Source organism: Colossoma macropomum, unplaced genomic scaffold, assembly GCF_904425465.1.
Source record: "Colossoma macropomum unplaced genomic scaffold, Colossoma_macropomum, whole genome shotgun sequence".
NCBI classification, from domain to species: domain Eukaryota; kingdom Metazoa; phylum Chordata; class Actinopteri; order Characiformes; family Serrasalmidae; genus Colossoma; species Colossoma macropomum.
The window spans coordinates 37,275,644-37,296,356 of NW_023494795.1; the positions used below are offsets into that span (position 1 = coordinate 37,275,644).

At 39.0% G+C, this 20,713-nt stretch overlaps 1 protein-coding gene across 2 annotated transcripts in view; it reads left to right on the forward strand.

Annotated features, from left to right (window-relative positions):
• nek1 (NIMA-related kinase 1) overlaps positions 1-10,755 on the forward strand; it is a 30,857-nt gene extending 20,102 nt beyond the window's left edge. For both annotated transcript variants that reach the window (XM_036582346.1, XM_036582347.1), the window contains 8 exons: positions 811-916; positions 1,041-1,129; positions 1,493-1,704; positions 4,399-4,538; positions 4,630-4,955; positions 5,413-5,546; positions 6,765-6,897; positions 9,851-10,755. In XM_036582346.1, coding sequence (XP_036438239.1) covers positions 811-916; positions 1,041-1,129; positions 1,493-1,704; positions 4,399-4,538; positions 4,630-4,955; positions 5,413-5,546; positions 6,765-6,897; positions 9,851-9,864 — 1,154 coding nt within the window. In that variant the 3' untranslated portion in view covers positions 9,865-10,755. The remainder of the gene's footprint in view (positions 1-810; positions 917-1,040; positions 1,130-1,492; positions 1,705-4,398; positions 4,539-4,629; positions 4,956-5,412; positions 5,547-6,764; positions 6,898-9,850) is intronic.
• The last annotated feature ends 9,958 nt before the right edge of the window (positions 10,756-20,713 follow it).

Below are 20,713 nucleotides of genomic sequence, written 5' to 3' on the forward strand. Positions count from 1 at the left end.
GTGATCCTCTCTCTCTCGCTTTCTCTCTCACAAGCACACCCTTGATATAAAACCATGAAATTAGAATATACACTACTGTGCAAAAGTTTTAGACATCTGAGAAATTTATTTAAAAAAGGCTATTTATTTGGGCAGTAAGATTTTGTTAGCTCGGAAACACTAACACTAACATAAGAATAAATGCAAACATTATTAATACAGTAAGCTGTAATTTTGTCAGTATGTTTGTTTAACTCAGGGGTATCCAATCTTATCCACAAAGGGCCGGAGTGACTGCAGGTTTTCACTCCAAATAAGCTGGAGCACACTTGACTCCACTAGTTTAATCAGTCCCTCTCAGTCTTCAAACATTTGATCAGCTATGTTGGAGTGAAAACCTGCAGCCACACCGGCCCTTTGCGGATAAGATTGGACACCCCTGGTTTAACTATTTCCAAACCTCTGCTTGAGGAAGCTCAGTATTATTTGTAGTTATCATCCAATATCTGGTTATATGCTGGTGATTAAATCGAACAAATCTATGTGATGGCATGGCATGTTGATTTAAAAATCTAGAACTTTATTCTAAAAGACATCCTTTATGTACAACACAGTTCTGTACATTTTTATGCACAATTACTGTTTATATGCTGAATTTATCACATAAAAAACCTAAAATATGGCCTGTGCAAAAGTAATGGCACATTTTATATTTTATGTTACACTCAGAATATAAATAGACAGTGTGCTAAAATTCCAGAAAAATGCCATACTTTAAGTTTAGCCAGTATTATAAGTTTGTTTCACTCATTTCTTTGTGCTTGCTTTTAGGTGTAGATGAGGTAGAGTGTTTGGTTTTGAAGGATGGCCCACAGCAAACTTCAGAATCCCCAGCTAAAGTGATTCATGCATGGGAACAGGAAGTTCAACAGCCTGGGTGAGGGTGATTTTGTAATGTCTAAACATTTGTAATGAAATTTGTGTTGTCTAATAATGACTATTTCAAGATTAAATTGTACACAGTTACTAACCCAATGGAAATCTTGTCGTTACTGTTCCAGGCCAGAGAGGAGTGCTGTAACACTGACAGAGAAACCAAAGGGTGAGGAGATGGTAGATGGAGAGGAAGAGAAGCAGACTGATCAAGCAGGTAAACTCATCTGCTGACTGATTGACATGTAACTATTTAATGAACTAAGTTAATATTCTATTTAAGTATCTAAATCAGTTTGTGTATTTGTTTAATGTTATTTTTTATTTTACTTTTTTTTTTTTCTTTTTAAAGTTTTACTTTAACAGTGAATGTAGAGTTCTTCAGATGAGTCCCTTAGTTTGATATCCTCTTTCTCTTTCTGTCCCTCTCTCCTTGTCTCACACAAACACACCTTTTAAAAGAAAGCTGTTAAATTAGAATGTATACAGTTTTAGCCTTCATACATTGACTGTTTTTTGAGTGATTTAGTAGGAAAGGGAGATGAGCAACACAGTCCTAAAAGCTTATCTATTCTGTCAGTGAGTGAGGAAGCTGCATTTGTGAAGCTGAGCTGCAGTCCTGCGCATCGGCGCACGGTGGCACTATCCCTTCTCTCTGCCCAGTCCTCAATGGAAGACTCCTCTTCCTCTCTGGCGTCCCGCTCCCGCTCTGTGTCCCCTCTGCGTACCCGCCGTGATGACGTTCTCCTGATTGGCCTCTCCACCGGGCTTTTTGATGCCAACAATCCCAAGGTGAGCGCTGCCATCGAATCTGCAGCCTGCCACATCAAGGAGTGGTTGATTTTTGCTTTTAAAGGAATAATTTGGCAAAAATCTGATTTATATCATTTTTTCCTTGCTATGAAATAATCAGTGTTGGAAGTTTGGTTCTTCATTTTGAACTGGAGATATGAGGCAAATGTAGCTATCAGGTCACATTCCAATTAAGTTAATTAAGTAATCTCAAGTAGACTTGCTTATGTAGTTTCTAACTATCGCATACTGTTATCTTTAAAATTACTACAAATGGCTAGAACAGCCATTTTAAGTTTGATTTGTACAGTTTAATAGGGCAAAATTGTGTATGTTTGAGTTTTTTTACTTCATAATGGAAACTAGAAAATAACATAGTCACACATGCACTTGGGATCAGATACATACTTTACTTACTATATTCATGGTATTTATTGTAAGTTTAGTCATACTTAATGGGACAATCCAGCTAAAATGAAAAATGTAACAATCACTACATCTTTTGTCAACATCTTTACTCAGTGTTTTTGCAGTAGTTTATAGGGTGATATTTTCTGGTTTAAAGACTAGGAAGAAGCCATTCTGATAATGCATCTTGAAGGTGTTGAATGCTGTATTTGCGTAATGCATGCTGAGTATTGTAGTGAGAGTAAAATGATAATTGAAAACAGTATAAAATCATGAATTTAAGGGATACAATGCTGAGATACAGAACACTATGTAATATGACAAAATATTAAACTCTAGTTTAGGCTGGAATGCCTCTTTCAATAAAGAGTACAAAGGGAGCGATGAAGAGATTGTATGAGTAACATTGGAAGATGAAGTGACGGATTTTGTTAGACAGTACGTGTTCCATGTGAGAATGTTTCAAGCTCACTGCGTGACCGTTCTGTGTGTTCTAGAGCAGCACTATGTGAAAAGGTCTGCTATATGTACGTGCTGCGGGGCTTTGTTGCACACTCTAGGGTGGTGTGGAGTGTGTAGAGGTGTGTGTGTGTGTGTGTGTTGTGTGCGTGCTCTGGGGCAGAGTTATGTTAGAAGCTGTGTTGTGCATTGGACTCTTGAGTGAAGCGTTATTAATTTGATTCTTCCACATCCCTGATGTGTCAACATACCAGAGGCCTGTCCGCCAGCCTGAGTCCCTGTTCGCTAATCTCGCACACAACTGTGGTGAACCTCGTGTTCATGGACATATGCGCGCACACACCCTCAGTCAGTCACTCACTCCCACACCCTCAACAAGCCTCAGACATGCTAACATCTGCTACACTCAAGATTGTTCACAAATGTACTCCACAGTGAACAATCTGGATTTAATCCAAATTAAGCTATGGCTGTTTCCAGATAGTTTGGGTAAATGCAAAGACCTACTACATTTTGGTGGTGAATAATCTGAAGTTGCTCTACAGAAAACTCTGTTATATGCACTTAAGTTACAGTACTGTGCATGAGTCATAGACCACCATTTTTTTTAATTCGTGCCAAAAATCACTTTTACATGGAAGTCATTTATTTTTAATGTTGGGACAAAAAATCTAAAGCACAGTAACAGAAAACAAGATGACATACTATCTTTTTCAGTATTTAGTGCATCCACCCATTAATTCTCTACACCTCAGACATTTGTTGCATTTAGATGCTTCTAGAGATCCAAGTGATCCTAAACACATTGACTGATGTTAAGGTGGTCAGATTGTTCTGAGAACGCCAGTAGCTTCTTTGTTCGATTTGCTGATGATGTTCTGCTTTTTTGTCTTTTTGCCTTTTCTCAGTAACAGCTTCTTGGCCACTACACATCCTTTCAACGTAGTGTTGAGTGTCTTCTCACAGTGGAAGGATGGACAGAAACATGATTTTTTCAAATCTGAAACAAAAGTATCTTTTTTTAATAATTTTTGAACATACTGTTTTTTTTTCAGTTATTTCCCCTTTCTTAATGCAAGTGGACTATCTTAGACACTCACCAAGCACTTTATTAGGAGCACCTGTACACCTCCTCATTCATGCAGTTATCTAATCAGCCAATCATGTCGCAGCAGTGAAGTGCATAAAATCATGCAGATATGGGCCAGCAGCTTCAGGTAATGTTCTCATCAAAAATGTGATCTCAGTGATTTTGACCGTGGCATGATTGTTGCGCCAGATGGGCTGCTTTGAGTATTTCTATAACTGCTGATTTCCTGGGATTTTCATGCACAACAGTCCGTGGAGTTTAGCCATTAGATCTTCTAATCGCTACTTCCGGCATGATAATGCACCATGTCACAAAACAAAAGTGGTCTCAAATTGGTTTTGTGAACATGACATTGAGTTTAGTGTTCTTCAGAGGCCTTTACAGTTTACCTTTGGGATGTGGTAGAACATGAGATTCACAGCATGAAAGTGTACCTAAAAAATCTGCCAGATGCAGTCACGTCAACATGAACCAGAGTTTCAAAGGAATGTTTCCAACATCTTGTGGAATCCATGCCGCAAAGAACTGAGGCCCGAAGTCTTGAGAGCAAAGGGAGGCCTTACCCAGTAATAGAAAATTACAATAAAGTGTTCTGTGAATTTATGTTTTTGTTCTCTGAGTTTTGCACAGTACTGTGTTTTTACAATGTAGGAAAATCACACTTTACTATAGGATGTGTTTGCCTCTCTAATGGGGTTCTCTCTAACTGTATGTGTATGTCTGTGTTCTGATGTTAGATGCTGAGAACATGCTCTCTGCCGGATCTCGGTAAACTCTTCAGCGCCTGTACAGAACCCGATGGTGCTGCCACCCACGACAACAATCTGGAGATAGAGGATCTGGAGGACAAAGAGGATGAACAGTCTGAAACAGAGGAGTAAGAAGCATACACTTTTGTGCAAAGACAGCTGAACAGGTAATAATTTAAATTGGGTTTAATTTGTCTTTCATTTTCTTCTTTCTCTCAGTGTATATGAAGATGAGGATCTGAGAGAGCTTAGAGCCTCTATGGAGAGACTGCTGCAGCAGCAGCGCAGTGACGATGATGAAGACGACGATGATGGTGGCTCTAATGGCAGCCCTCCTGATGAAGATGAACGTTCTGTGCAATGCAAGGCTAGTCCAACAGTGGAAGGCTTGAATGGTGTCACAGCTGAAGAGGAGGATGGTGGTGATGATAGTGCTGATGCCAGTCATGAGGAAGAGGAAGGAGGGCTGATGAGTAATGGACTTAATGTAGCAGAGGATGAAGAGCAGAGCAGTGAGAGGCAACTCAATGAGGAATGGCACTCAGGTAGGTTGACGCATGGGTCATGTTTCTCATTATCTCTGTGAAAATGTAGGAAAAAAAACTATTATGATGCACTAAAGAACATATGGTCGTTGTCACATCCAAACCTCATAACTCTCTTTGGTTTGTTTGTTGTTTACGCCATATGCCAGTAGCACCTTGTGTGAATGTCATCTTGAAATCTGATTGTTGCAGTATATAAGTGGTGCCAAATGACCTGTAACAAAATATTGTTACATTAACTTGTTGAAATGTTTTTCATTTTGTAAATATGAGGTTTTGTTATATAACTGCTATATTGTTTACTTTTCAAGTGCTTCTACCTCCTACACATGTTGCTGAGTTGATGTTAGTTATTGACTCTAGAGTGACAAATGGCAGTATTTGTCCTAACTTCAACTCATACATTAAAAGGCCCTGTTTAAGTGCTTGTGCTTTTCTTCCTTGCAAATGGGTGCAGATGATAGCGAGGAAGAGGAGGAAAGTGATTCGGAGCAGCAAGACAGTATCTTCAGTCGTTTAGAAGAGCTCCGTTTTCATTTGGAGCAGGCAATGGGCTTCGACCACTTCATCCAAGCCTACAACAAGATCAAGGTCTGAATGTGCAAATCAAACATCCATGATTGATGTCAAGGTCTTAAACATACTAATACTGACAAGAAATCAGTCAAACCAATGAATCTGATGAAAGTGACAGCACTTATTTCCATTCTTGGTTCAAAGCGTTGCCGTGATTCGAACTTGCAATCTCCCAGTGGTAGGGCACACCTTAGATGACTGTTCCATTGGGAAACCTAGCATGAGTCACCCTTTGTTTAACTATAGAACAGCAAAACAGGCTGATCTCGCAAATCTGAACACAAAACATCATGGTCAGTATTGCAAAACCAAAGTGTATCCAAAATCATTTAACCTGAAAATGACAAAATACCTTTTTTTAGGAAGAGAACTAATAAACAATATGGAAAATAAGACAATAATGATGCTGATTTAAGATCAACTTCACTAAAGAAAATAAATGAGCATTTCTTATTCTTGGTATTTTCCCTATTGATCCCTATTTTGTGTATTTGCTTTCTGTAAATATTTCCTGTAAGAGCCCAGAGGATCGCTCAGAGGAAGTTGTTACATGAGTTGGGTGACAGCAGTTTAAAAGTTTGCACAATGTAAGATTTTTTTGTTGAAATTGAAAGAAGTAACATTAGTCAGACGGAGGGGTGAAACATGCGAATACTTTTTTTGTATTAGCATCACTCAGACAGTCTCAAAAAGAAGGTCCTGCTCAATGTTGCTCATCTCCACCCAGTTCTCTTTGAATTCTCTTTCAGTGGGCTCACAATCATTAGATTTATCCACTTAGAGAAGAAGTCCAAAGCATATTACAAAATGTACTTCTCTGCATTGTGTGCAATTACACATTCCCACCAGAGAGGTCTCCAAAACTTACATAGTGCAGCTTTAAATATATTTTAAATGAAATATGGGAGTATTACTGAAAATAAATGAGGCTTGTACAGCAGGTTGCAAATAGCACAACATTGCTAATTTCTTTTATCAATATCCATCTGTAAGTAGACTGAACTAGCTTTTTAAAAACGTCTCTGTCCATTTATTTATTTCTTCTACCTTCTATAGTTTCTTGTTTCCCTAGCATTGCCTGCACTGTGGTATGTTCAGAAAATGTGGAAATTTCCCTCTTTAAATGGTTGGATCACTGTAGTTTCATTGTATCAACTGGTTTGTGTTAGTAAAGCATGAATCTTAAAAGTACCAAAGACCAGTTCATAGTCAGTGTCTTGTCTGTTTCGGTAGGCCATCCATGAAGACGAAGATGAGAACATTGCTATGGGCTCCAGCATCGTGCAAAGCATTCTGGGAACTGAACACCAGCACCTGTATCCCAAGATCCTCCACTTAGTGATGGCAGATGGAGCATACCAAGAAGGTACACACCAAATATATTCAAAAGTCACTTGATGCAAATCTGAAGTCTTCATTATAGAATATCAGTTTTATTAGCTGCACCTGTCCGGTTTGACATGGCTTTAAGTATCATTTCATCAAAGAAAAACCTTCCATCTGAAGGACTGAACTTAAGTGCTACAGTGGTAACATTTAAATAAAATGCTTAAAAACAGGGGCAAAACAACTTCAAATGGCTGGTTTGTAAAGATAATGTTTGTTAGCGTAATAGCTGATCCTGCTGAAGTTTTAGTAAATCTAAAAAAGATGAGATCTGTAACTTACTGAAAAGACTAGCTAATTAGCTAATACTAGTTTTGCCTCTTTTCTTTAAACACCACATTAACTGCATGTAGCGCTTCATCTGTCCTGTAGAGTAAAGGTTTTTCTATAATGAAAGGTTTATTATTTGAGGCCGTATCGAACCGAGCCCCTCAGCGAGCTGATTTCCTGATTTCTGCCTCCAGGCCATGGTCGCAACAGCTCAGGAGAGCTTTTCCCATAACAAGCTCCAGTGCCGGAGCAAGTTAAACTTAATGCTTTGCCTTTTCCAAAAGAAGGATTTGGACTGGGACATCAGTGAAGCACCTGTCATTTATTCCAGATAGTTCACTTATCCAAAGAGAATAAAAAGAGTGCTGACAAGAAAAAGCAGAAAAAGGAACCATTTTACATTGCAGCAGTAACTACAGTTGCCAAGGCAGGAATGTAAATTCACTATTGCAGTGCTGTCAAACCCCAACACTGCACATGACCATAATACCATAATAAAACTGAAAGGCAGAATCACAGATCAGATAAAAAAAGGTTGTATCTGTTACCTGCATTAATTAGCAGTCCTAATTCAGTCATTTGTTTGTGCTGTTTTGCGAATCTTAAAGGTGATTTTTCAAAATTTCTGCGTAATTACTCCTTTGTGATTAAAAAAAAAAGAGAAAAAAAGTTGTTCATAGTGTTCTGATGATAAATGCTCTGTTCTAGAGAAACTTACCGACTCCGGTTTTCTTTACAGTGGTGGTCATAGGAACCAGGGGTCAGTGTCTACAACCGCAATATGGCTATTTTATTTACTATTCAAAACCACCAGTGAACCTGCACGACCTCTGAGATTTTGTATGTGATGCTGATGTAATGTTTTCTTTGGGCATAATTTCTCTCTGGATGCGCCTCTCTTCTGTGAATGGATTTTTAAAAATTACTTTTAAGCCAAAATTTTATCTCAAAAAGAACATAAAGCAATGTCAGCCATCAAGGAAAGTATTCATAAAGATTTCATTTAATTAATGTAGTTTCTGAGAGGGAACTTTTTTGAATAATTGAATAATTTAGACATCTGGTGCATTATTACAGACAATCTCCACTGTCCCATTTTATTACCTTAGTGTGTTAATGTTGATGAAAGCTTGTTAGATAAATTATCACTGTGATGGTGGTGAATAATGAGAAGACAGAGCTGAATGTGTTGCTGTTTATTAGGTGGAAAAACGTTAGCGCCATCGGCTAAATCGTTTTGGAAAGTGAAACTGAAACTGGGAGCAACAAAGCTCTGGTAAACAGTACGAAGTGCTGTCACTATTATTAATTTCAAGTTTATTGCGCTTTAGTTCTGTTTGACCTATTTACATTAGTAACAGTAGCTAGCTGTCTGGCCTACTAACTTGATTATTTTTATTGCGTGTTTACATTTCAGCTGTGCACGTATGTGTGGTTGCTAGATAACAGATATGACAGTTGATTTGTCTATTTTGATCGAGTAAGTTAGGATTTCCTAACTTGAGATAAGATGCTGTAAGATAAGATAATTAATAATAATAAGATAAGAAATTAATACAGCCCATGTTCCTATCCTCTCCTCTCAATTCAACTTAATTCTACCTTTCAAATCTCGATAGGTTTCTCTAAAACAGAGCATTTCACATTAAACTACTCTGCATGACTTTTTACATCTTCATGATGGAATTAAAATACATTTTTGAAAAATCAGTGCAAGTCTTCAGTCCCAGTCGAGTCACAAGTCAGCTGAGCGTGAGTCACACCAACCTCACTCAAAATTCATTTCAGACACAAGTGTGACTCAAGTCCAAGTTGCTGACTCAAGTCCCCATCTCTGGTATGTCCACACTGCATCCAGAAACCCTAAAAGTTACTGCGTCTTCCGACCAATACAGCTCGTCTTCTCTGTGATGCTGAAACTACATGTTGTGAATTTTGTAATGCTATCATGCTGCCACTCCAAATATGAGAGGAAACAAAATAAAATTAAAAACATGAAAGAGAAGACCACGCACAAATGTAAATTGGGCTGGGCCTGTGTAGCAATCGATTGACTACCAGGAATTCCGAGGCGTGCTTTCAAGCCACAGAAACAGATCAGCTGTCTCGTTTCCTCGATTACTGCTTGCTCGCTTAATTCCTCTTGCTCCTCTCCTCAACTGCTGTGTCGTTTCAGGGTAGGAGAGGGAGGACAGGAGCAGTAGCAAAAGTTTCTAGATGCAACCATGCTTACATCACAGAGAGCAAGAGTGTGCTAGAGAAAAAAGTCACTCTGCAGACGCAGTACAGTGTAAGATACAGGTGCAGGAAGGTGTGTAATACAAACTTTAGGGCTGCAATCAGGGGCTTGTAAAATCAATTTGGTTTACATCTAATTTATGATCTACTCTGCAATTTTTGAGGATTAAAGATTTTTTAGATGTAGTCATTTTACATTATTCTGATGTAAGTAGATGCTTAGATTGCACTGTTTATAAACAATGAATGTGGTTTATTATACAGGAATAACTTGTATTCAGAATTACAGAATTACCTGGCTTTCAACAGAACCACAGTATAAACTTTACTATGACGAGAACCTTCTGCTCTTAACATGCAGATCTTCTCTCTTTATTCTCTCTCTCTGTTTCTTCATTCTTCTATCCATCTTTCTGTCTCTGCAGATAATGATGAATGAGGTACACCACCGTGCCGTACGCCGCCTCGGACAATCTGCTGGCAGAATGAAGTCTTCCCAAAATGCTGTGCATGAAGCAGAGAGAGTGTGTGCAGGGAGTGGATGGACCGGGGCCCACTTTACGCATGGCCAGTTTAGAGTTCACGGATGACTGTCTTACTTCTATGACCAGCATCTAAAGCACTACTGTGTAAAATATATGTATATGAATGAAAGTAATATTTAACCAAAGCCTAACTGTGAGAGAAAGAGGTGCGTGATGTATGCTTATGTCTGTTTCTAACTGTTGACAGGTTGTGTCTGAGAAATTCTCACTACACAGTATTTCCTAACAGCTGAAGCCATGGTGGAACTGGGTGGCCTACGTCAAATGGCAGGGGGTCAGTTATCCATCCAGCAACAGGTGCTTACTTATGACACGAGGCAGACCTCAGCTTCATAACAACCCAGTGTCACGCTGTACCACCTCTTTTTCTACTTTTTACAGGAAGAAAAACCTTTTCACAGAGTGCATGCAGGCACTGTTCTTTTCTGCACTTTCCTACATTTCAGAGACTCCTCAGTTTGGTCACTCCAAGACAGGATGGAGTTGCTTAAACTTATTCACACTGCATACAGAGAGCAGCCACATAGATGCTTTGACGGTGTTCCTTAAGTGTTAATTGAACGTTCATGAATATCCTGTGCATGCATTATACACGCCTTATGCTATTGCACTTCTATTGTGATGTAATGGAATGATATCATAATAGCACTACTTTGATGTGGTACATTGTGCAAATGATGTACAGAATATTGTGTAAAGGAGTAAGAGGAGTGGAGAGAAGATATTTAAGTTCTGTTGCTGTCTGATATAGACACAATGTTTATCTTTGTATTCATAAATAAATGCTTACTACATCTGTATTTAGTGTTTGTTATAAACAGCGTTCCCACATGTCCTGGAAAACATTGGACACAACTTTTCTAGTCATGCAAAACACCAGGAAAATGAAAAAAACTGCTAAAATATCTCACAAATGTTGGCGTCCTGGAAAAGCGACGGTCACTATATAGGTCCTGTCACTCAGCAAAGGCAGTCTGTATACATGTGTTAATTATCAGGCAAAGCATATTGAGGTCTTAAAAAAAAGGCTTGGCCTAGAGCCAAAACATGAGTGAAAATCTGAAATATTGGCACTTTGGTTTTGAACTTTCGTGTCAAATTTGTGATCTACCTGTCACAATTATTTAAGCTTGCCACAAATTTTTTCCACATTTGTTAGCTTTCACAATATGTTTACATCACAACTAACGTAATGTGAATTGGGTGCATTTTCATCTGTTGGGTTGAGACAAATGCATGTACATGAAAGAAAAACAGAAAACACAATTATTTTGACACTTTATGGTTCTTACAATAACAAGTTCTAACTTCTCAATCATGCTTCAAAGGTCATTGGTGGGTAACGTTTACTTGATGTTTATTAATAACAGATTTAGAGGGCAGAGATGAGTAATCTTTGTTTATTTGAGCTTAAACTGTGTTGTCACTCGGAAGCTAGGAAGCAAGACCGCTTTGTGGAGTGAGTGTGACTTTAAGTAAGACTTTAAGTAAGGCTGTGTGCCACCGTTCCTGAACTGCCCCTCTCCTACCGTAGAAGAACATGGAGGAATCAAGGAGAGGAAAGGAGCATGAGGAATGGAGAAAATGAGTAGAAATTAGGGAAATAGGACTTGTTTTCTTTCAAGATCATTAAATTTGATCTCGGCTACTAATGATCTGGGCCTATCTCATTGTTTGCCCCTAATACTCCTGCATCCAATCACAGCTGCTACACAGTGCCAGCCGGTTCACATTTGTGTGGTTTTGTACTTTTTTCCCCATTTTATTTTACACCAAGTATAAAATACATAGCATGTAAAATATATAAGCACAAGAAAACACAGATTGTAAAGTATCCATGGAGCAATCCAAGAAAGTTAGGCTGGTACATATTTTTGCAGTGATGTCACTTTAAAATCTGTAAAAAGCCTTCCTGGGTAGTGTACACTTGTGTATCCTCCGTTGGGAGCCATTTCAGCAGGTGTTTGGAGCGGCTTCTCTTGTCTACTCTGGTATTCATCCAGCTGTTAAAATGCCGTCACGAAATTGGCTTCCGGGTCCCAGAGGAGAGAAGGAAGATCATAGGAAAAAGCAGCAACTGTAAGGGTTTCTGGATGCAGCCTGTGTTGTTAACGTCTTTCTACAGGCCTTCTAGTCTTACGTTATTATGGTAAAAAAAAAAAAGATTCCACTAACACTGTTATCAGATTAACCAGAGGTGGCACAAGTACACAAGTTCCTTGCTCAAGTATAAGTACAAGTACTTTGTTATATTAAAAAAAATCTAGCTGTGGAAGCAGCCAATCACAGGTGACCTGTAGAAATGTGCAGACATATACAGATTTTTCTTTTGAAATGTGAGTAAAAGTAAAAAAGTATTAAGTGGCAGAATTAAGCAGCCAATGAACTAATACTGAAACAATTTTACTTAATTACAGTAATGAAATGCTTATACTTTGTTACTTCCTACCCCTGAGATTAACTAGGTGGCTCTGTGTGTGAAATGTGACTGTGTTGAGTTGCTAGTGAGCAATGAGAAGTAAGAACCTCCTGCTGTGAAAACAGTTCACACCTCTCCACAAATATGTCCAGGCTGAACTAAGACAGCATAAGGGCAGCTTTCTTGCCTTTTTGATTTCTCTTTTGAAAAATCCGGTGTGCCTCCATTTTTGTAAATCTTGTCAATCAAAATATATTCCATCCGCATTAAAGAAAATATTGCCTAGTGCAGAAACTAGGACCTCCAAAATAATTGCATTTAATGTTAAGGATGTCCGATGATGCAAGTCTAATATATACTTCCGTGAGAAGTCGTCCTGTATGGAACTCATGGAAAATGATCTTCTAAAAAAGAGAGGAAGCCCTGTATAACTCTGTATGTGTGTCTTGTGGCAGGCCTAGATGACCCAACATGGAGCTCAGGTTGAGCCATCAAGCCAGGGTTTATTTCCAGCATCCAAATTGGGAGGGATTTTTTCCGTACATGATTCGACCTGCATCTAGTCTTGCTATCCTGTAAGCAGCTCGCACTGACACACTCACATTCTCAGACAGCCGCAAAGCAGCAAAGCCTGTGTGTGACCATGTATGTTTTCCTGGAGCCGTCTCTGTATCAAACGCACAACTTTTACCTCTTGCTCCTCCACAGTGGATAATGAGGCTTTCTCAGCTCAGGCTGTTTAATGTTGTGTTTTGGATTTTGAACTCTTTATGTTACCTTAGATCTGTTTTAAAACCGCAATTTCACTAACTTGTAGAAACCACTAAATTACTACCAAACCCTAATTTGGTAGAATGATATGCTTTGTGTGTGGGTGGGTTGGTTGGTGGGTTCTTGCTCAAGCCGAGTGTTCTAACACAACACTTCAGCTTGCACTTCAGAAGTTAGGTGTTCATTCTTGTTTCTTAAAGGGTGCTTATCATGGAAAAAAAAATTGTAGCTTTTTCTGAAATAAGAGTTGGATGCAGTTTGTCAATATTGTTAAAGTTTCAAAACATACTGCTCACTTCCCTGACCTTACAGTCTGTAAATGGAAACAAGATGTAAAAACATGTTTTGATTTCTTTCCTTTTGAGATGTCATGAAGACCAATGGATTTTATTGTATAATAATATATTTTCTTGTTCAGCCAGTAGCAGCTCCACCTATTTACACTGTAAAAATGAAAGGATACTCAATGCACCCTTTGGGGTTTCTCACCTTGCTTCACTGGTGGAACGCTTTAGGGACCTTCCAGGAACCCTTCTGAAAAGGGTAGTTCTATGAGGAACTTATAATTTACAATTTAATTTACAAGATTCATTGAGGAGCCACTTTATCCAGCATGGTCTGGAATCTCTTGGAGTGCTTCAAGGAACCATTTTTAAACTATTAGGTTCTTCAAGAAACTTCAGTTTTGGGGTTTGAGGCCTACTACGACTATTAGAACTACAATTACACAACACTACAACTGGCACAAACAACAGCAAAAACACCCTGTTTAACTGTAAGGGATAAAGAATTATGGAAAACAGTCATGTACAAATTAATCATTTGTTTTTGATATATAAACCCACACAAATGTCACAAATTGACCCCTTGATATGGGCCCTTTAAGATGTTACAATGCCAGTATATTTATGTTTTGCCTTTCTCTTGGTTCATTTAGAGGCGCTTGCTTTGTGTTTACACACTTAGCTCTCCTAGACTGGTTTTTCTCACTGTGTCTCCCCGTCTGTCTATTTCTCCTTTGTCAAAATTAACACACAGGAACAGCACTTTCTATATCAATCTGCCCCTGATTTCATTTCTCCCTTCATTTCCCTCTCAGTGCTTTCAACGTTTTTTCCATTAGTTTCACTGCTACCTGTTCAGGGCAGAATCAATCACACTGTAATGGAGTCCAGGGATGGGAGACTTTTATTTTCCTTTCCTGGCGTTTTACATTCCCTTAGCTGATGTTCTTGCTTTTAATTCTTTCTTTTAGCAACAGAATGTGTGGCTTTGTACTTGTCTTATTGTGGAGGGCAAAATGGTTCCAAAATGATGGAAAATATGAACATTTGGTTTTGTTTGGCTGATCTCCATGAGAAAAAAATAATGCTTCTTTCAAAATGCAGCTTTCCTATGAAAATGCATAAGAGCTCAAAGGTGTTGAGGGATTAAGTTTAGAGTTGAAGTCTGCGATCTTTCACTAAGTGAAACATGGGCTGTGTTCAAAATAGCATAATGTGTACTGTATACTGCATACTGCAGTATATACAGTATTCTGCATCCTACTCATCATACTACAATACCCAGTGTATGACAAAAGTCATGTATAGTACTACCAGGAAGGGGCGTGACTAGATCCATCTCAAGTCCCACTCCATTTTCCTTAGCCCTCCAATCACTGCTTAGCAATCATTGATAGCTTCTTTTCCGCTCTTTGGCAACATGTGTGGAGATATTTTGGTGTGGTAAACCTGTTTGGTTTCCAAACGCAACTATGTTTGCTAAAAGGTGGTCATTTAAATATTACTTTTGTAGTTGGTAATATGATCTGGTTCGACTGAATAATAAGCAGCTTAAAAAGCTGATGCTGTGTGGATTGTCTTCCTGAGACCAGGTTACTGTACTAACCACATTATCTATGCGGTAAGTTAACTTTTAAATAGACGAAGTAAGCAAAGCCACCTCAAGACCAGCTGAGAAAAACAATGTGGCTTCAGTGCTGCACTGAGTGCAGTAGCAGGACAAATAATGTATTTTTATTTAATTTATGTATCCGTATAAGCCTGAATTCAGGGCTATTAAATCAGCAAAGCTGGCAGTAAAGTCAGTGGTTACTCCTCCTGAAATGACTGTGTTGCAGTTTTCGATGCAGTATATCACAAACATAGCTCTGCGCACTAGAACATTTGGTCATTCACTGATCTTTGCTTTACCAGAGAAATTCATGTTGGTCACATACTGCATACTACTTACTACTTTTGTGCACAATCAGAATGTAAACAGAATGTGGTAGACTACTTCAAACACAAGGCCTACTCATTCCTGGGGAATCCTGACTAAGCTGGGTGTGGTTTAGACAGTTGAGGCAGGGTACAGGATGTGGGTGTGACTCAAGTCCTTGGACCCACAGGGAGTGGACAGTAGGATGGATCATATGCAGGAGAAAAGCTATTATCTTTCTCCTACTGCCCGTTCCACCACGATCACTCCGCAAAATCACCCCATTCATCAGCTCGCGGAAACAAGGCACTAATAATCCACTGTCTGGGTCAGACTTGAGGCAGCAGCCTGTTGGACGATGAAGGGAAACTTTGTCCAGTATAATTGCCTAAAGTCAATGGAGACAAACTTGTGGTATAATCTAACACCACCAGCATTCCAACAGATTCCTCTGTGATAATTTCTGAATGTATCTTTCTTCTTTTTAACTTGTATTATTTGTATCATAACTCCACTATCTCGACGGCCTATGATGGGTTCTCCCTTTGAGTATCGGTTCTTCTCAGCCTTTATTCCTCTGCACAAAACTCACAATACTTTATTCAATTTCCAAAATGGCCATTAGGTACAAGGTTTTCTTTTTCAAACCGTATTTCTGAGGAGATGAGATATAAGACAGTCCTCTTGCATAAGGAAAGCACACGTCAAAGTAGCAAGCAAAATAGAAGCCTGTGGTGTTCTCTGAATAATTAACTTACCGTCCTTGGGCCCACACCCCAGACCCTTGACTTTTGCACAGCGCTGTTACATGCTGTGGTCGTCAAAGGTGTGTACATTATTCTGACGGTAAAATATCTTTTTTGCCAAACTAGTGTCAACTTAGCTGGCTCTCATTAGGGGAACAAAGCATGATCCTGTGGCCACGCCACTAGACGCTAACTCTAGGAGGCCTAAACCACGCAGGTTCTTTTGTGTAGCTTTAGTGACTCAAGTTTAAAGAATAAACACTCAAACCTGAGCAAATAAGCTTAAGCTACTTTTAATTTATGTCCTTGCAGCACCAGAAGCTAACGTTAGCTTAGTGAGAATCCTAAACCACTAGCAATTCTGGCTAACTGACGCTGCACTGAGGAAAGTTAGAATATAAGGCCTCAGATCTGAGCGAGTAAAAACGAGTGACTGGTACTGCAGTGACAAAAAGGCAGAATCTTTCTGAGTATTAAAAGTTACGGTAGGAGCTAGCAGGGTGTTGCACGCAGTATACAGCACAATTTGATGAGGCTTTCTCCTAAGCGAGAGACGTTATGGCTGTGTCTTCCATGTTCATTCCTTCATACCCCTATTTGCTAAATGCTGTTTTGATCTGCCTTTCCTGGTTTGAACGAATTGCCTATATATCATGTTGAGTGCAGCCTGTAAAAGCAGGTTCAGCTGCCTCCTGCCTGTACCAGCTCCTCTCTGTACACGGTCCAGTTTTAAAGCTCAAATCTATAATTTGGTTTATATGGTTGTAGCAGTTGTCATGACCACGCAGTGAGGAGGTGTATGAGCTGTAAGGGATCACTGAATCCATTATTCCGCCTGTCAGGGTTTGCTCATGTTTAGAGAACAGTGCATTTGTCATCTTTCCTCTCTCTCTCTCTCTCCCTCTCTCTCTTTCTTCACAGCCAATAACACAGCTGTCGTCTCAATAACTAATAAGTCTTGTGTGCACTCATAAGTGAGAGAAAATAACTTTTTGCCAGAGCCAGGCCCTTTTCTTGAACATTTTGGGGCCCCACACCCGCCCTCATTAATCATGTTCTAAAAATGTTCTAAGAATTAATACTTAATTCATTTTGATAAAGAAACTGTGTAAATGTTGTCGTTAGCCTTAGCCTAACATGGACACCAGAGCAACAAGGTCTGGCTGAAGACGTTAACGTGTGATCTCACTGCCTTGTGTGTGCATTATGTCATGGACCAGCTAGACTGACTGTAATATTTACCAAATTCCAGCAGTGTCTGAGGGTCGGATGTACAGGTATATGGGACACACGTCTGACATGAATGACTTGAGAAATGAAGTGATGAAGCTGAAGTTGACCTCTTATTCAAATTTCCCTTTCCACTTTAAATGGTGGAGCAGTTACATTCAGGCAAATGTACAGGTTCCAGAAGGTAAGTGCTGCTGTCTTTAAGGTGGAACGGGACATTCTAACACAAAGCTAAAAAAAAAAGCTAAAAAAAACTGTCAATATTTACGTAGTTTTATCTATACATTGTTCAGCTTTGTTTTTACTGTTTTGCACAATAAATATATTTCAGATTTATTTGCTCATTAACAATGGCAAAGAGACATCTCAGAATTATAAGCCACTGTAAACCCACAAAATAAGTTTACTTAAGCATCTAAAATGGTTTTATTTAAATTTTAAAAAAGTGCCATGATATATGCAAAAAACATCAGAAATTTTAATTATACCATCATATAATTTCTTGGTCATACTGCGGGAGCCCTAATTGACTGCTAGCACTGTTTGTAGCTAGAAAAGGTCCTTCATAAAATAATAGTTTGATGAAACACAAAATTACACAATTTCCATTTTGTCCTTACCCTAAATGGGTTGATTGGTCAAGTGTAGGTGTTTTGAGGATGGTGGTGGAGAGTGCTGTCTAACACATCAGCACAAAATCTCCCATTGGGGTCCAATTTGGTGGCTGGAAAAAATCATAGCATATCATTTACATAATTTTCATACTCATCAAACTATTCAGTGACGCTTTGTACCCCGAGGATGGCAGGATTGTAATCCTGGAGGAGATCAATCCCATCCAGATGAAATGTTTCATCTTAGCATAAAGGAGATCCTTCAGAATAACTTGATGTTGATTTTCGGTGACCCTTCCCCTATGGGGGCAAGGGGTCCCAAACAAAGCCAGCAAAATTTCCTCATTTTTTAAACAGCATAACAGAACCACAATACTTCCTCACTGTAGGGGTGAAACATTTTACCATTCATGTGCATTGTAATATTCTCTTGCTGTACCACACATGCACTTGCCCACTTGTGGAGATGATAGTGAAGGATGACTCTGCTGATGATATCACTTTTCTCCACATCTCTATAGACCAGTGCTGATGATTTTCACACCTCTGAACTCTCAGACGTGCATTTGTGTTTGAAACGAGGGGTTTATGCTCTGTGACCCTGCTGTAATATCCCTCTCTATGTAGTTGTGGATGGACTGTTTTTTTGACATGCTCAGTCACTTGTTTTCTTGTTTTTTGTTTACATACTGCACTAATGCACAAGCATCACAGTCGTTCGAGGTGTGATTTGAACCATGATTTTTTACTTTATTGCCTACTCTTTTTCCCTAAATGCATATGTCACTTTAGTCACTGTTCCTATTGAAACCCTAGTCAGTTGAGCAGTCTTTGTGACTGAAGCTCCTGCTACCCATGTCCCAACAATGAACCTTCTTTCAAGGTCTCTTTTCCTTTTGCCATCTTGATCCAGATGAATTGAGGTCAACTGAGCCTGCTTAGCGTTTTTATACATGCTACAGAGCATGGTAGGCTGCTAATTGCTTAAAGTACATAAGTCATAATTTAAACCATAAAAAATCTGTGTTGAATAATACGTTGTTAAATATTTGTATGTCTTATTGTCATGCCCAGGAAACTAAAAATGACAAAAAGGCATCCCTAAACCTTACCACTAATTAAGAATGGATCAGTTTATGAATATGCACGATTATTCAAATTAATCATGCAAATTAAAAATGCCCCCTTGCCTCCTGGTCCCAAAACCTCTCGCCTTTCCTTAACCACCAGGGACACAATGCTTTCTATCTTTGGTGGATGGGGAGTACAGCTGTCTATGTTTGAATAGACTGAGCAGATGAGATGGAGCACAACAGAAACAAATAAGCTTCCTTTGTAAAATTAATAAACAGAAAATAACTAAGAAATTTTAAATCGTCATAGTTGTTAAACCTTAAGTTGAAAAACTATTGATAAATGTCGAACAGTGCTAAGAAAAGCAAAGTAAAGCCATGCTTAATTAGCAGGCTAATAACTTAGTTCAAATAACCACAGAACAGGTTAGATTTTTCTTTTTGTCACTTCAGCACCAGCCAGTCAACTTCGCTTGGTCCAATTTGTGTCTTTATCCTCTAAGCTTGCAGAAATCAAATCTGTGTTATGGTGTATGAAACAGTCTGAGTCCACTTAACAAAAGTAAGCCTCTGATGCTACCAAGGACAGTGGTTTATAAACTGTAGCTTGCTAATCTAATGCTACCTAATACTAGAACAGCTCTATGCACTATATATTTGACAGTTTATAAGACGGAAGTGGAATATCAGTTTTACACTGTCATAAACTGAGACTGTCTGAGTCTGCTCACTAAGGAAAAGCTAGCCTCTGATGCTACCAATGATAGCATAATGGAACAAGATTAGCATAGCTAACACAAAAAAATAAAATTCACTGCCTCAGATTTGAGACTTTATTGTCAAACGTTGTGTCAGTGAAGCCTCACTGAGCCAGATTTGAACTATTTTTTTAAGCTATTTTTTGGCCTTCTTGCTAAGCTAACATTATCTCTGGTGCTAACAGGGACAGTGGTTTATAAAGCTGTAGCATGCTACACTACTACTAGAACAGCTCTACTCACTATAATTGACAGTTTATAAGATAGATGTGGAATAAATATTACCACCTTCATTTCTTTATTTTACTGTGAACTGCATCTAAAACATTAAGGTAGCTATGTTAGTGCCTGCTCTCTGTCTCTTTAGCATATTTAGGCTTAATCTCTTCTGTGACATACAAAACTAAGCTGCTACAGAGCGCACCACAAATCGCTTTCATCAGGTTGTGCTAAACTCTGTGCTAACACATTTGGAAACAAAATACCAGTCTATATAATTATAATAAGCCATCCAGGAGAAATGAACCATTTTAAAAACACATTTGAGTGCAGGAGTTCTTTTAATGTAATTGCTTCTTCCCATTGATGTACTCATTGCTAAATCTGACTGCATACAGATTTCCTAAGGGTGGGCATACAAACAGGTGCATGTATGTGCAATGGTGCCCTAGTTATTGTATGTCACATTTAGCTCTAAAATTAATCTCTACTCCTGATTCAGCTCTGACTGGGTTGGTGATATATCAAAGGTGGACATTGTCTGGGGGTCATCCAGAAAGCTATAGCACCCACCAGGCCTTATGGTCTCTGCCCCTCTCTCTACCTCAAGGGGAGGTGTGGTAAATGTCTCTTGGCAACAGTGAAATATGACCTGAAGGCTCCTGCCAGGTCCAGCGGGACCCCACATGACAGCCAAGGGCCAAGGTGTCA